The sequence below is a fragment of the Ranitomeya variabilis genome, chromosome 1, assembly GCF_051348905.1.
Source record: "Ranitomeya variabilis isolate aRanVar5 chromosome 1, aRanVar5.hap1, whole genome shotgun sequence".
NCBI classification, from domain to species: Eukaryota; Metazoa; Chordata; class Amphibia; order Anura; family Dendrobatidae; genus Ranitomeya; species Ranitomeya variabilis.
In genome coordinates this window covers 6,737,868-6,753,281 of record NC_135232.1, presented here as the reverse complement: position 1 = coordinate 6,753,281, position 15,414 = coordinate 6,737,868, and the positions used below count along the sequence as shown (strand labels likewise).

The following is a 15,414-nucleotide window of genomic DNA, read 5'->3' as shown; positions in this document are numbered from 1 at the left end:
TGAGATGTTTTGTTTCTGCTGATCAGGATGATTGGGTGACTTTGCCAACCGCCGCCGCGGTGTGGGTCCCCGACTTCGTGTTGGGGATTTGGTGTGGCTGTCTTCTCGGTATGTTCCTATGAAGGTCTCCTCTCCTAAATTCAAGCCTCGCTTCATCGGTCCATATAAGATCTTGGAAATCCTTAACCCGGTGTCTTTTCGTTTGGATCTCCCAGCATCGTTTGCCATTCATAATGTGTTCCATAGGAGGTATGTGGTACCTGTGGTTCCTTCTGTTGAGCCTCCTGCTCCGGTGCTGGTCGAGGGCGAATTGGAGTACGTGGTGGAGAAGAATTTGGATTCTCGTATCTCTAGACGGAGGCTTCAGTATTTGGTTAAGTGGAAGGGCTATGGTCAGGAGGATAATTCCTGGGTTGTCGCCTCTGATGTTCATGCGGCCGATTTGGTTCGTGCCTTCCACGTGGCTCATCCTGATTGCCCTGGGGGTCTTGATGAGGGTTCGGTGACCCCTTCTTAAGGGGTGGGTACTGTTGTGAACTCTATTTTTGAGCTCCCTCTAGTGGTCACAAGCGGTACTGTGTAGTGTTGTCTTTCTGCAGGTTGCAGCATCAGCTGGTTCGTTATCCTGGTTGGTTTCCTATTTAGCCCACCTGGATACTCAGTTCCTTGCCTGCTATCAATGTATTCAGTGCTCTTCAGATTCCTTGTGTCTACCTTGCTCCCAGTCTCTCCAAGACAAGCTAAGTTTTTGTTTGATCATTTTTTGATTATCAGCGTTCATTATGTTTTTAGTCCAGCTCGCTAAAATGTGATTTCCTCGCTTGCTGGTTGCTCTAGGGGACTGAGTTTCTCCCCCCACACTGTTAGTTGGTGTGGGGGTTCTTGAAATCTCAGAGTGGATATTTTGTAAGGGTTTTTTACTGACCGCATAGATTCCCTTTTCTATTTTTTGCTATCTAGTATTAGTGGGCCTCATTTGCTGAATCTGCTTTCACCCCTGTGTATGTGCTTCCTCTTACCTCACCGTTATTTGTTGGGGGCTTCTATATCTTTGGGGATTATTTCTCTGGAGGCAAGAGAGGTCTTTCTTTCTCTCTAGGGGTAGTTAGTTCCTCAGGTTGGCTCAAGATGTCTAGGAATTCAGGCACGTTCACCGGCTACTTCTAGTGTGTTTGGTTAGGTTCAGATTTGCGGTCAGTCCAGTTTGCCACCTCCCTAGAGCTTGTCCTATGTTTGTTACTTAGCTGGAGTAATTTGTGATCCTCAACCACTAAGGATCATAACACCCTGGTCATGACAAATTGGTGTGAGTGGTGGGGAAGATAAAGGAATCGTGACACGGATATGCTCTACAAGTACAGTATACAGTGCCCAGCGTAGGGGATATGCTCTACAAGTACAATATACAGTGCCCAGTGTAGGGAATATGCTCAACAAGTACAGTATACAGTGCCTAGCGTAGGGGATATGCTCTACAAGTACAGTATACAGTGCCCAGTGTAGGGAATATGCTCTACAAGTACAGTATACAGTGCCCAGTGTAGGGAATATGCTCAACAACTACAGCATACAGTGCCCAGCGTAGGGAATATGCTCTACAGTACAGTATACAGTGCCCAGCGTAGGGGATATTCTCTACAACTACAGCATACAGTGTGCAGCATAGGGAATATGCTCTACAAGTTAAAACCCCACCTCGGACAACATCTGCAAGGAGTTTGTATGTTCTCCCCGTGTTTGCGTGGGTTTCCTCCGTGTTCTCCGGTTTCCTCCCACATTCCAAAGACATACTGATAGGAAATTTAGATTGTGAGCCGCATCGGGGACAGTGATGATAATGTGTGCAAACTGTAAAGCGCTGCGGAATATGTTTGCTCTATATTAAAATAAAGATTATTATTATAGTATACAGTGCCTAGCTTAGGGGATATGCTCTACAAGTACAGTATACAGTGCCTAGCGTAAAGGATATGCTCTACAAGTACTGTATACAGTGCCTAGTGTAGGGGATATGCTTTGCAATTACAGTATACAGTGCCTAACATAGGGGATATGCTCTACAAGTACTGTATACAGTGTCTAGTGTAGGGGATGTGCTCGACAGTACAGTATACAGTGCCTAGTGTAGGGGATATGCTCTACAGTACAGTATGGTGCCCAGCGTAGGGGATATGCTCTACAGTACAGTATACAGTGCCTTGTGTAGGGGATATGCTCTACAGTACAGTATACAGTGCCCAGCGTAGGAGATATGCTGTACAGTATACAGTGCCTAGTGTAGGGGATATGCTCTACAGTACAGTATACAGTGCCTAGTGTAGGGGATATGCTGTACAGTATGGTGCCCAGCGTAGGGGATATGTTCTACATCCCCATCATCCTGTAGAATGTAAGCCAGCAAAGGCAGGGTCGTCGCCCCTCTGTATCAGTCTGTCAGTTCGTTTACTGTAAGTGATATCTGTAACTTGTATGTAACCCCTTCTCATGTACAGCACCATGGAATCAATGGTGATATATAAATAAATAATATGGTCTACAGTATAATGCCTAGTGTAGGGGATATGCTCTACAGTACAGTATACAGTGCCCAGCGTAGGGGATATGCTGTACAGTACAGTATACAGTGCCTAGTGTAGGGGATATGCTCTACAGTACAGTATACAGTGCCTAGTGTAGGGGATATGCTCTACAGTATACAGTGCTTAACGTAGGGGATATGCTCTACAGTTCAGTATACAGTGCTTAGCGTAGGGGATATGCTCTACAGTACAGTATACATTGCCCAGAGTAGGGGATATGCTCTACAGTACAGTATAGTGCCCAGCATAGGGTATATGCTCTACAGTACAGTATACAGTGCTTAGCGTAGGGGATATGCTCTACAGTATACAGTGCCTAGTGTAGGGGATATGCTCTACAAGTACAGTATACAGTGCCTAGTCTAGGGGATATGCTCTACAAGTACAGTATACAGTGGCTAGTGTAGGGGATATGCTCTACAGTACAGTATACAGTGCCCAGCATGGGGGATATGCTCTACAGTACAGTATACAGTGCCTAGTGTAGGGGATATGCTCTACAGTACAGTATGGTGCCCAGCGTAGGGGATATGCTATACAGTAAACAGTGCCCAGCGTAGGGGATATGCTCTACAGTACAATATACAGTGCCCAGCGTAGGGGATATGCTATACAGTATACAGTGCCTAGTGTAGGGGATATGCTCTTCAGTAGAGTATACAGTGCCCAGAGTAGGGTATATGCTCTACAGTACAGTATACAGTGCCTAGTGTAGGGGATATGCTCAACAGTATACAGTGCTTAGCGTAGGGGATATGCTCTACAGTACAGTATACAGTGTCCAGCATAGGGGATATGCTCTACACTACAGTATACAGTGCCCAGCATGGGGGATATGCTCTACAGTACAGTATACAGTGCCTAGTGTAGGGGATATGCTCTACAGTACAGTATGGTGCCCAGCGTAGGGGATATGCTATACAGTATACAGTGCCTAGTGTAGGGGATATGCTCTACAGAACAATATACAGTGCCCAGCGTAGGGGATATGCTCTACAGTACAGTATACAGTGCCCAGCATAGGGGATATGCTCTACAGTACAGTATACAGTGCCCAGCATAGGGGATATGCTCTACAGTACAGTATACAGTGCCCAGCATGGGGGATATGCTCTACAGTACAGTATACAGTGCCTAGCGTAGGGGATATGCTCTACAGTACAGTATACAGTGCCCAGCATAGGGGATATGCTCTACAGTACAGTATACAGTGCCCAGCATGGGGGATATGCTCTACAGTACAGTATACAGTGCCCAGCGTAGGGGATATGCTCTACAGTACAGTATACAGTGCCTAGTGTAGGGGATATGCTCTACAGTACAGTATACAGTGCCTAGTGTAGGGGATATGCTCTACAGTACAGTATACAGTGCCCAGCGTAGGGGATATGCTCTACAGTACAGTATACAGTGCCCAGCGTAGGGGATATGCTCTACAGTACAGTATACAGTGCCTAGTGTAGGGGATATGCTCTACAGTACAGTATACAGTGCCCAGCGTAGGGGATATGCTCTACAGTACAGTATACAGTGCCTAGCGTAGGGGATATGCTCTACAGTACAGTATACAGTGCCCAGCGTAGGGGATATGCTCTACAGTACAGTATACAGTGCCCAGCGTAGGGGATATGCTCTACAGTACAGTATACAGTGCCCAGCGTAGGGGATATGCTCTACAGTACAGTATACAGTGCCCAGCGTAGGGGATATGCTCTACAGTACAGTATACAGTGCCTAGCGTAGGGGATATGCTCTACAGTACAGTATACAGTGCCCAGCGTAGGGGATATGCTGTACAATACAGTATACAGTGCCTAGTGTAGGGGATATGCTCTACAGTACAGTATACAGTGCCTAGTGTAGGGGATATGCTCTACAGTATACAGTGCTTAACGTAGGGGATATGCTCTACAGTTCAGTATACAGTGCTTAGCGTAGGGGATATGCTCTACAGTACAGTATACATTGCCCAGAGTAGGGGATATGCTCTACAGTACAGTATAGTGCCCAGCATACGGTATATGCTCTACAGTATACAGTGCTTAACGTAGGGGATATGCTCTACAGTATACAGTGCTTAACGTAGGGGATATGCTCTACAGTACAGTATACAGTGCCTAGTGTAGGGGATATGCTCTACAGTACAGTATACAGTGCCCAGCGTAGGGGATATGCTCTACAGTACAATATACAGTGCCCAGCGTAGGGGATATGCTCTACAGTACAGTATACAGTGCCCAGCGTAGGGGATATGCTCTACAGTACAGTATGCAGTGCCCAGCGTAGGGGATATGCTCTACAGTACAGTATACAGTGCCTAGTGTAGGGGATATGCTCTACAGTACAGTATACAGTGCCCAGCGTAGGGGATATGCTCTACAGTACAGTATACAGTGCCCAGCGTAGGGGATATGCTCTACAGTACAGTATACAGTGCCTAGCGTAGGGGATATGCTCTACAGTACAGTATACAGTGCCCAGCGTAGGGGATATGCTCTACAGTACAGTATACAGTGCCCAGCGTAGGGGATATGCTGTACAATACAGTATACAGTGCCTAGTGTAGGGGATATGCTCTACAGTACAGTATACAGTGCCTAGTGTAGGGGATATGCTCTACAGTATACAGTGCTTAACGTAGGGGATATGCTCTACAGTTCAGTATACAGTGCTTAGCGTAGGGGATATGCTCTACAGTACAGTATACATTGCCCAGAGTAGGGGATATGCTCTACAGTACAGTATAGTGCCCAGCATACGGTATATGCTCTACAGTATACAGTGCTTAACGTAGGGGATATGCTCTACAGTATACAGTGCTTAACGTAGGGGATATGCTCTACAGTACAGTATACAGTGCCTAGTGTAGGGGATATGCTCTACAGTACAGTATACAGTGCCCAGCGTAGGGGATATGCTCTACAGTACAATATACAGTGCCCAGCGTAGGGGATATGCTCTACAGTACAGTATACAGTGCCCAGCGTAGGGGATATGCTCTACAGTACAGTATGCAGTGCCCAGCATAGGGGATATGCTCTACAGTACAGTATACAGTGCCTAGTGTAGGGGATATGCTCTACAGTACAGTATACAGTGCCCAGCGTAGGGGATATGCTCTACAGTACAGTATACAGTGCCCAGCGTAGGGGATATGCTCTACAGTACAGTATACAGTGCCTAGCGTAGGGGATATGCTCTACAGTACAGTATACAGTGCCCAGCGTAGGGGATATGCTCTACAGTACAGTATACAGTGCCCAGCGTAGGGGATATGCTGTACAATACAGTATACAGTGCCTAGTGTAGGGGATATGCTCTACAGTACAGTATACAGTGCCTAGTGTAGGGGATATGCTCTACAGTATACAGTGCTTAACGTAGGGGATATGCTCTACAGTTCAGTATACAGTGCTTAGCGTAGGGGATATGCTCTACAGTACAGTATACATTGCCCAGAGTAGGGGATATGCTCTACAGTACAGTATAGTGCCCAGCATAGGGTATATGCTCTACAGTATACAGTGCTTAACGTAGGGGATATGCTCTACAGTATACAGTGCTTAACGTAGGGGATATGCTCTACAGTACAGTATACAGTGCCTAGTGTAGGGGATATGCTCTACAGTACAGTATACAGTGCCCAGCGTAGGGGATATGCTCTACAGTACAATATACAGTGCCCAGCGTAGGGGATATGCTCTACAGTACAGTATACAGTGCCCAGCGTAGGGGATATGCTCTACAGTACAGTATACAGTGCCCAGCGTAGGGGATATGCTCTACAGTACAGTATACAGTGCCTAGTGTAGGGGATATGCTCTACAGTACAGTATACAGTGCCCAGCGTAGGGGATATGCTCTACAGTACAGTATACAGTGCCCAGCGTAGGGGATATGCTCTACAGTACAGTATACAGTGCCTAGCGTAGGGGATATGCTCTACAGTACAGTATACAGTGCCCAGCGTAGGGGATATGCTCTACAGTACAGTATACAGTGCCCAGCGTAGGGGATATGCTCTACAGTACAGTATACAGTGCCCAGCGTATGGGATATGCTCTACAGTACAGTATACAGTGCCTAGTGTAGGGGATATGCTCTACAGTACAGTATACAGTGCCCAGCGTATGGGATATGCTGTACAGTATACAGTGCCTAGTGTAGGGGATATGCTCTACAGTACAGTATACAGTGCCTAGTGTAGGGGATATGCTTTACAGTACAGTATACAGTGCCTAGTGTAGGGGATATGCTCTACAGTGCAGTATACAGTGCCCAGCGTAGGGGATATGCTCTACAGTACAGTATACAGTGCCCAGCGTAGGGGATATGCTGTACAGTACAGTATACAGTGCCCAGCGTAGGGGATATGCTCTAGAGTGCAGTATACAGTGCCCAGCGTAGGGGATATGCTCTACAGTAAAAAAACACCATTGGAGGAAAACCTCCACTAAACTCAAAAAAAACACCAGAACACAGGCATGCTTACCTGTTCAAGGCCTCCAACAATTGCACTACCCAGGGTGCACCAGGCCCAAGTAAAGATAGCAAACAACACAGGTGCAAATAATACCGATGCAGCCAACCTACAATCAGGAATTGGCTGCTTGGAGCACCCATGCAAAAAAATAGTCTGTATGTGGCATGTTCACACAGGACTGCAAAGTATATTGCACCTGTGTTGTTTGCTATCTTTACTTGGGCCTGGTGCACCCTGGGTAGTGCAATTGTTGGAGGCCTTGAACAGGTAAGCATGCCTGTGTTCTGGTGTTTTTTTTGAGTTTAGTGGAGGTTTTCCTCCAATGGTGTTTTTTTTAGATTAGGACTGCCAAGATACAAGGACCCTTGACGTGGGTTGGCAGCTTCAATATTGTGGCCATAATATCAACCAATACCTTGCATACATTATGTTTTTGGTGCACTGTACATTTTTCCAGGGTGCGCCTGGGCCCTAGATGGCTCTGTACACTGTGGCCTCTGTTCACACAGGATGCATCATGGTTAGCCCGCTATACACATGGCGTCATTAATAGGCTTTTCACCATATACTTTGCAGTCCTGTGTGAACATGCCACATACAGACTATTTTTTTGCATGGGTGCTCCAAGCAGCCAATTCCTGATTGTAGGTTGGCTGCATCGGTATTATTTGCACCTGTGTTGTTTGCTATCTTTACTTGGGCCTGGTGCACCCTGGGTAGTGCAATTGTTGGAGGCCTTGAACAGGTAAGCATGCCTGTGTTCTGGTGTTTTTTTTGATATGCTCTACAGTACAGTATACAGTGCCTAGTGTAGGGGATATGCTCTACAGTACAGTATACAGTGCCTAGTGTAGGGGATATGCTCTACAGTACAGTATACAGTGCCCAGCGTAGGGGATATGCTCTAGAGTGCAGTATACAGTGCCCAGCGTAGGGGATATGCTCTACAGTGCAGTATACAGTGCTCAGCGTAGGGGATATGCTCTACAGTACAGTATACAGTGCTCAGCGTAGGGGATATGCTCTACAGTACAGTATACAGTGCCTAGAGTAGGGGATATGCTCTACAGTACAGTATACAGTGCCTAGTGTAGGGGATATGCTCTACAGTACAGTATACAGTGCCCAGCGTAGGGGATATGCTCTAGAGTGCAGTATACAGTGCCCAGCGTAGGGGATATGCTCTACAGTGCAGTATACAGTGCTCAGCGTAGGGGATATGCTCTACAGTACAGTATACAGTGCCTAGTGTAGGGGATATGCTCTACAGTACAGTATACAGTGCCCAGCGTAGGGGATATGCTCTACAGTACAGTATACAGTGCCCAGCGTAGGGGATATGCTCTACAGTACAGTATACAGTGCCCAGCGTAGGGGATATGCTCTACAGTACAGTATACAGTGCCTAGTGTAGGGGATATGCTCTACAGTACAGTATACAGTGCCTAGTGTAGGGGATATGCTCTACCGTGCAGTATACAGTGCCCAGCGTAGGGGATATGCTCTACAGTGCAGTATACAGTGCTCAGCGTAGGGGATATGCTCTACAGTACAGTATACAGTGCCTAGTGTAGGGGATATGCTCTACAGTACAGTATACAGTGCCCAGCGTAGGGGATATGCTCTAGAGTGCAGTATACAGTGCCCAGCGTAGGGGATATGCTCTACAGTGCAGTATACAGTGCTCAGCGTAGGGGATATGCTCTACAGTACAGTATACAGTGCCTAGTGTAGGGGATATGCTCTACAGTACAGTATACAGTGCCTAGTGTAGGGGATATGCTCTACAGTACAGTATACAGTGCCTAGTGTAGGGGATATGCTCTACCGTGCAGTATACAGTGCCCAGCGTAGGGGATATGCTCTACAGTGCAGTATACAGTGCTCAGCGTAGGGGATATGCTCTACAGTACAGTATACAGTGCCCAGCGTAGGGGATATGCTCTACAGTGCAGTATACAGTGCTCAGCGTAGGGGATATGCTCTACAGTACAGTATACAGTGCCTAGTGTAGGGGATATGCTCTACAGTACAGTATACAGTGCCCAGCGTAGGGGATATGCTCTAGAGTGCAGTATACAGTGCCCAGCGTAGGGGATATGCTCTACAGTGCAGTATACAGTGCTCAGCGTAGGGGATATGCTCTACAGTACAGTATACAGTGCCTAGAGTAGGGGATATGCTCTACAGTACAGTATACAGTGCCTAGTGTAGGGGATATGCTCTACAGTACAGTATACAGTGCCCAGCGTAGGGGATATGCTCTAGAGTGCAGTATACAGTGCCCAGCGTAGGGGATATGCTCTACAGTGCAGTATACAGTGCTCAGCGTAGGGGATATGCTCTACAGTACAGTATACAGTGCCTAGTGTAGGGGATATGCTCTACAGTACAGTATACAGTGCCCAGCGTAGGGGATATGCTCTACAGTACAGTATACAGTGCCCAGCGTAGGGGATATGCTCTACAGTACAGTATACAGTGCCCAGCGTAGGGGATATGCTCTACAGTACAGTATACAGTGCCTAGTGTAGGGGATATGCTCTACAGTACAGTATACAGTGCCTAGTGTAGGGGATATGCTCTACCGTGCAGTATACAGTGCCCAGCGTAGGGGATATGCTCTACAGTGCAGTATACAGTGCTCAGCGTAGGGGATATGCTCTACAGTACAGTATACAGTGCCCAGCGTAGGGGATATGCTCTACAGTGCAGTATACAGTGCTCAGCGTAGGGGATATGCTCTACAGTACAGTATACAGTGCCTAGTGTAGGGGATATGCTCTACAGTACAGTATACAGTGCCCAGCGTAGGGGATATGCTCTAGAGTGCAGTATACAGTGCCCAGCGTAGGGGATATGCTCTACAGTGCAGTATACAGTGCTCAGCGTAGGGGATATGCTCTACAGTACAGTATACAGTGCCTAGTGTAGGGGATATGCTCTACAGTACAGTATACAGTGCCCAGCGTAGGGGATATGCTCTACAGTACAGTATACAGTGCCCAGCGTAGGGGATATGCTCTACAGTACAGTATACAGTGCCCAGCGTAGGGGATATGCTCTACAGTACAGTATACAGTGCCTAGTGTAGGGGATATGCTCTACAGTACAGTATACAGTGCCTAGTGTAGGGGATATGCTCTACCGTGCAGTATACAGTGCCCAGCGTAGGGGATATGCTCTACAGTGCAGTATACAGTGCTCAGCGTAGGGGATATGCTCTACAGTACAGTATACAGTGCCCAGCGTAGGGGATATGCTCTACAGTGCAGTATACAGTGCTCAGCGTAGGGGATATGCTCTACAGTACAGTATACAGTGCCTAGTGTAGGGGATATGCTCTACAGTACAGTATACAGTGCCCAGCGTAGGGGATATGCTCTACAGTACAGTATACAGTGCCCAGCGTAGGGGATATGCTCTACAGTACAGTATACAGTGCCCAGCGTAGGGGATATGCTCTACAGTACAGTATACAGTGCCTAGTGTAGGGGATATGCTCTACAGTGCAGTATACAGTGCCCAGCGTAGGGGATATGCTCTACAGTGCAGTATACAGTGCTCAGCGTAGGGGATATGCTCTACAGTACAGTATACAGTGCCTAGTGTAGGGGATATGCTCTACAGTACAGTATACAGTGCCCAGCGTAGGGGATATGCTCTACAGTACAGTATACAGTGCCCAGCGTAGGGGATATGCTCTACAGTGCAGTATACAGTGCCCAGCGTAGGGGATATGCTCTACAGTACAGTATACAGTGCCTAGTGTAGGGGATATGCTCTACAGTACAGTATACAGTGCCCAGCGTAGGGGATATGCTCTACAGTATACAGTGCCCAGCGTAGGGGATATGCTCTACAGTACAGTATACAGTGCCCAGCGTAGGGGATATGCTCTACAGTACAGTATACAGTGCCTAGTGTAGGGGATATGCTCTACAGTACAGTATACAGTGCCTAGTGTAGGGGATATGCTCTACAGTGCAGTATACAGTGCCCAGCGTAGGGGATATGCTCTACCAGTAAGTATAGTATAGACGCCTTATGCTGTGTAATTTTGCGTTCCTCGGAGGGTGCAGATGTCGCCTTCTGCCCTATTTCAGCCCTGCGCCCCATTCCCTGCATGGAGAACGGATCTCCCGGCATGTCCCCCACCCCTCATTGACTTCAATGACCCCCTCATTACCTGACAACCCTCTTAGGTAGCGTTCACATTTGCGTTGTTGGGCGCAGCGTCGTCAACGGATACCGACGTATGCGTCATGCGCCCCTATCTTTAACATGGGGGGCACATGGACATGCGCCGGTATGCGTTGTCAAGCGTTTTGTGACGCATGCGTCATTTAGGCGCAACAGTCAGGGCGCAGCCGACGCTGCATGATGCAGTTTTTTCTGCATTTCGTGTTAACGTCTGACACATGCGTCACAAAACACTGCGTTATGCATTGCGTCGCCGACACTGCGCCCAACAACGCAAATGTGAACGTAGCCTTAATGACACCCCCCCACCTGCAGACCCACCGACTCCATTGCCTACAGATCTTCTCAATGACCCACATTCCATTTGCAAACCCCCTCATTGATACACCCCCCACCCCATTACCCACGGACCCTCTCAGTGATACACCCCCCACCCCATTACCTGCGGACCCTCTCAGTGATACACCCCCCACCCCATTACCCACGGACCCTCTCAGTGATACACCCCCCACCCCATTACCTGCGGACCCTCTCAGTGATACACCCCCCACCCCATTACCTGTGGACCCTCTCAGTGATACACCCCCCACCCCATTACCTGCGGACCCTCTCAGTGATACACCCCCCACCCCATTACCTGTGGACCCTCAGTGATACACCCCCCACCCCATTACCTGTGGACCCTCTCAGTGATACACCCCCCACCCCATTACCTGCGGACCCTCTCAGTGATACACCCCCCACCCCATTACCCACGGACCCTCTCACTGATACACCCCCACCCCATTACCCGCGGACCCTCTCACTGATACACCCCCCACCTCATTACCAATGGACCCTCTCAGTGATACACCCCCCACCCCATTACCTGTGGACCCTTTCAGTGATACACCCCCCACCCCATTACCTGTGGACCCTCTGTGATACACCCCCCCACCCCATTACCCATGGACCCTCTCACTGATACACCCCCACCTCATTACCAATGGACCCTCTCAGTGATACACCCCCCACCCCATTACCTGCGGACCCTCTCAGTGATACACCCCCCACCCCATTACCTGCGGACCCTCTCAGCGATACACCCTCCACCCCATTACCTGCGGACCCTCTCAGTGATACACCCCCCACCCCATTACCTGCGGACCCTCTCAGTGATACACCCCCCTCCCCATTACCTGCGGACCCTCTCAGTGATACACCCCCCACCCCATTACCCACGGACCCTCACTGATACACCCCCACCCCATTACCCGCGGACCCTCTCACTGATACACCCCCCACCTCATTACCAATGGACCCTCTCAGTGATACACCCCCCACCCCATTACCTGTGGACCCTTTCAGTGATACACCCCCCACCCCATTACCTGCGGACCCTCTCAGTGATACACCCCCCACCCCATTACCTGCGGACCCTCAGTGATACACCCCCCACCCCATTACCTGCGGACCCTCTCAGTGATACACCCCCCACCCCATTACCTGCGGACCCTCTCAGTGATACACCCCCCACCCCATTACCTGCGGACCCTCTCAGTGATACACCCCCCACCCCATTACCTGCGGACCCTCTCAGTGATACACCCCCCACCCCATTACCTGCGGACCCTCTCAGTGATACACCCCCCACCCCATTACCTGCGGACCCTCTCAGTGATACACCCCCCACCCCATTACCTGTGGACCCTCTCAGTGATACACCCCCCACCCCATTACCTGCGGACCCTCTCAGTGATACACCCCCCACCCCATTACCTGTGGACCCTCTCAGTGACTGTTTTTAGTTTCAGGCTCTGATCTCTCAGGATAAAGCTTCTGCTCGCAAGATGTCTGTCGGGGCGCAGTTCCAGGTATGGGGTTCTCCCGGATATGAGGGTGATATTTTGGGGGCAGTTCCAGGTATGGGGGTCTCCCGGGTATGTGGGTGATACTTTGCGGGCAGTTTGGGGTATGGACGTCGATAGTTGGGTGGTTCTGGGTTGGGTGATGGTAATTTGGGAGAGGATCTTCCCGGTTATGATTGCTGCCGTCCTGATTGGTTCTCTGACCACAGCGCTCGCTCACCGTCCTCATGGAGAAGATGTACGCCGCAAGCCCCCATTTCATCCGCTGCATAAAACCTAACAGTGAGAAGCAGCCGGGCGTCTTCCATCCTGAAGGGGTTATGAACCAGGTGAGGAGCTTTGTGGGGGAATGGACCCCCAGTAATGTGACAGGGTGGGACGTGGACCCCCATTAATGTGACAGGGTGGAGTGATTACCCCAGTAAAGTGAAAGGGTGGGGTGTGGACCCCCATTAATGTGACACGGTGGGCTGTGGACCCCCATTAATGTGACAGGGTGGGACGTGGACCCCCATTAATGTGACAGGGTGGGGTGTGGACCCCCAGTAAAATGACAGGGTGGGGTATGGACCCCCAGTAATGTGAAGATTTGTTTCCAGCTGCGGTATAACGGTCTGATGGAGACGCTGCGGATCCGCAGGGACGGCTTCTCCTGGAGACCCTCCTTCCACGACTTTGTGGGGCAGTAAGTGACTTATCTCTGGATGGGGATGGGAGACGTGGACGGATCCCACGGCCCAATGAGCGCGGTCATGTGATCAGAGGTCACTGTATGTATGGCATGCTTACGTGTTTGGCTCCAAGAGCGCGGTATATGTATGATGCAGTCACATGATCCGCTCCGAGAGCGCAGTATGTGTGACTTGTTTGACGCACTCGTGATCGGCTCCAATGGCACGATGTGACTTGTATGAGTGCGATCACATGATTGGCTCCAAGGGAATTTTGTGTGGATTGCAGTAAGTGTATGAAGTGGTCATGTGATGAGGGAGCAGTATGTGGGTTGCGGGAGTTGTGTGACGCGTTCACATGATCAGCTTAATGGGCATAGTATGTGGATTGTGGGATGTGTATGTCGCTCATGTAATTGCCTCCGAGGGTGCGGTATGTGGGTCGCAGTATGTGGATGACTCGCTCATTTGATTGGCTCAGAGGGTGCAGTATGTGGGTATAGTGAAATATGTATAGGTATATATGTGTGACCAGCAGTAATATAACATCTGTCCTGAGACTTCAGGGTCACAGTATATGTTATCCTGAGAAGGCAGTCTCCTGTCTCCAATCTCGCCAGGGGGCCTTCTAAGAACCAGGAAAGGGAAACGTTTCACACCTTCGGCTCCTTTGAGGAGAGATGTCAATTACATCCTGACAGACACGATCTAACTGTGGGAACCTTTTACACAGGGAATCTCAGAGGAAATAATATATTCAATGGTGGAGTGTTCATGGCCCAGTCACAGGCAATTATTAATATTAACATGGAGGCTGGTCTAGAAATCTGACCTCCAGGATGACTATGTAAATTAGACCTACACACAAAGGGGGGGATCACAGATTGAGGGCAGCCAAGCTGATGTGTTCCATTCCATACTCGTCCCCCTCAGGGAGCAGAAAGCAGACTACAAAGTTAGCTATTCTGTAGGTTTTCTCCTGTTTATTTTTATAACTGTTTTGCATACCTGTATGTCTTTTTATTACCATATTTTTATACCTTTTTATTGTAAGCCCTGTACCTTTTGTATTAAATCATAAAACTTTAATAAGTTGACCTTGCATGTTCTAAAGAACCCATAGCCTTAAAGTGTGTCATCCTTATGATTGGCAGACAGTAGTAGTAATATTTCCAGGACTCATCGCCCGTGTATTCGGTGAGTGGTGGCAGCGTGTATGAGCGGGTGTGTGATCCTTATGATTGGCAGACAGTAGTAGTATTATATCCAGGACTCATCGCCCGTGTGTTGGGTGAGTGGTGGCAGCGTGTATGAGCGGGTGTGTGATCCTTATGATTGGCAGACAGTAGTAGTAATATTTCCGGGACTCATCGCCCGTGTGTTCGGTGAGTGGTGGCAGCGTGTATGAGCGGGTGTGTGATCCTTATGATTGGCAGACAGTAGTAGTAATATTTCCGGGACTCATCGCCCGTGTGTTCGGTGAGTGGTGGCAGCGTGTATGAGCGGGTGTGTGATCCTTATGATTGGCAGACAGTAGTAGTAATATTTCCGGGACTCATCGCCCGTGTGTTCGGTGAGTGGTGGCAGCGTGTATGAGCGGGTGTGTGATCCTTATGATTGGCAGACAGTAG

General features: G+C 48.9%; 1 protein-coding gene across 2 annotated transcripts in view; it reads left to right on the top strand.

Moving 5' to 3' along the window:
- Window positions 1-15,414, top strand: part of LOC143801971 (myosin-IIIb-like) — a 177,078-nt gene that overhangs the window by 114,142 nt on the left and 47,522 nt on the right. The window contains exons 17-19 of one of the 2 annotated variants that reach the window (XM_077281292.1): window positions 13,053-13,118; window positions 13,322-13,441; window positions 13,712-13,797. In XM_077281292.1, coding sequence (XP_077137407.1) covers window positions 13,053-13,118; window positions 13,322-13,441; window positions 13,712-13,797 — 272 coding nt within the window. The remainder of the gene's footprint in view (window positions 1-13,052; window positions 13,119-13,321; window positions 13,442-13,711; window positions 13,798-15,414) is intronic. The other variant, XM_077281293.1, reaches the window with a different exon arrangement.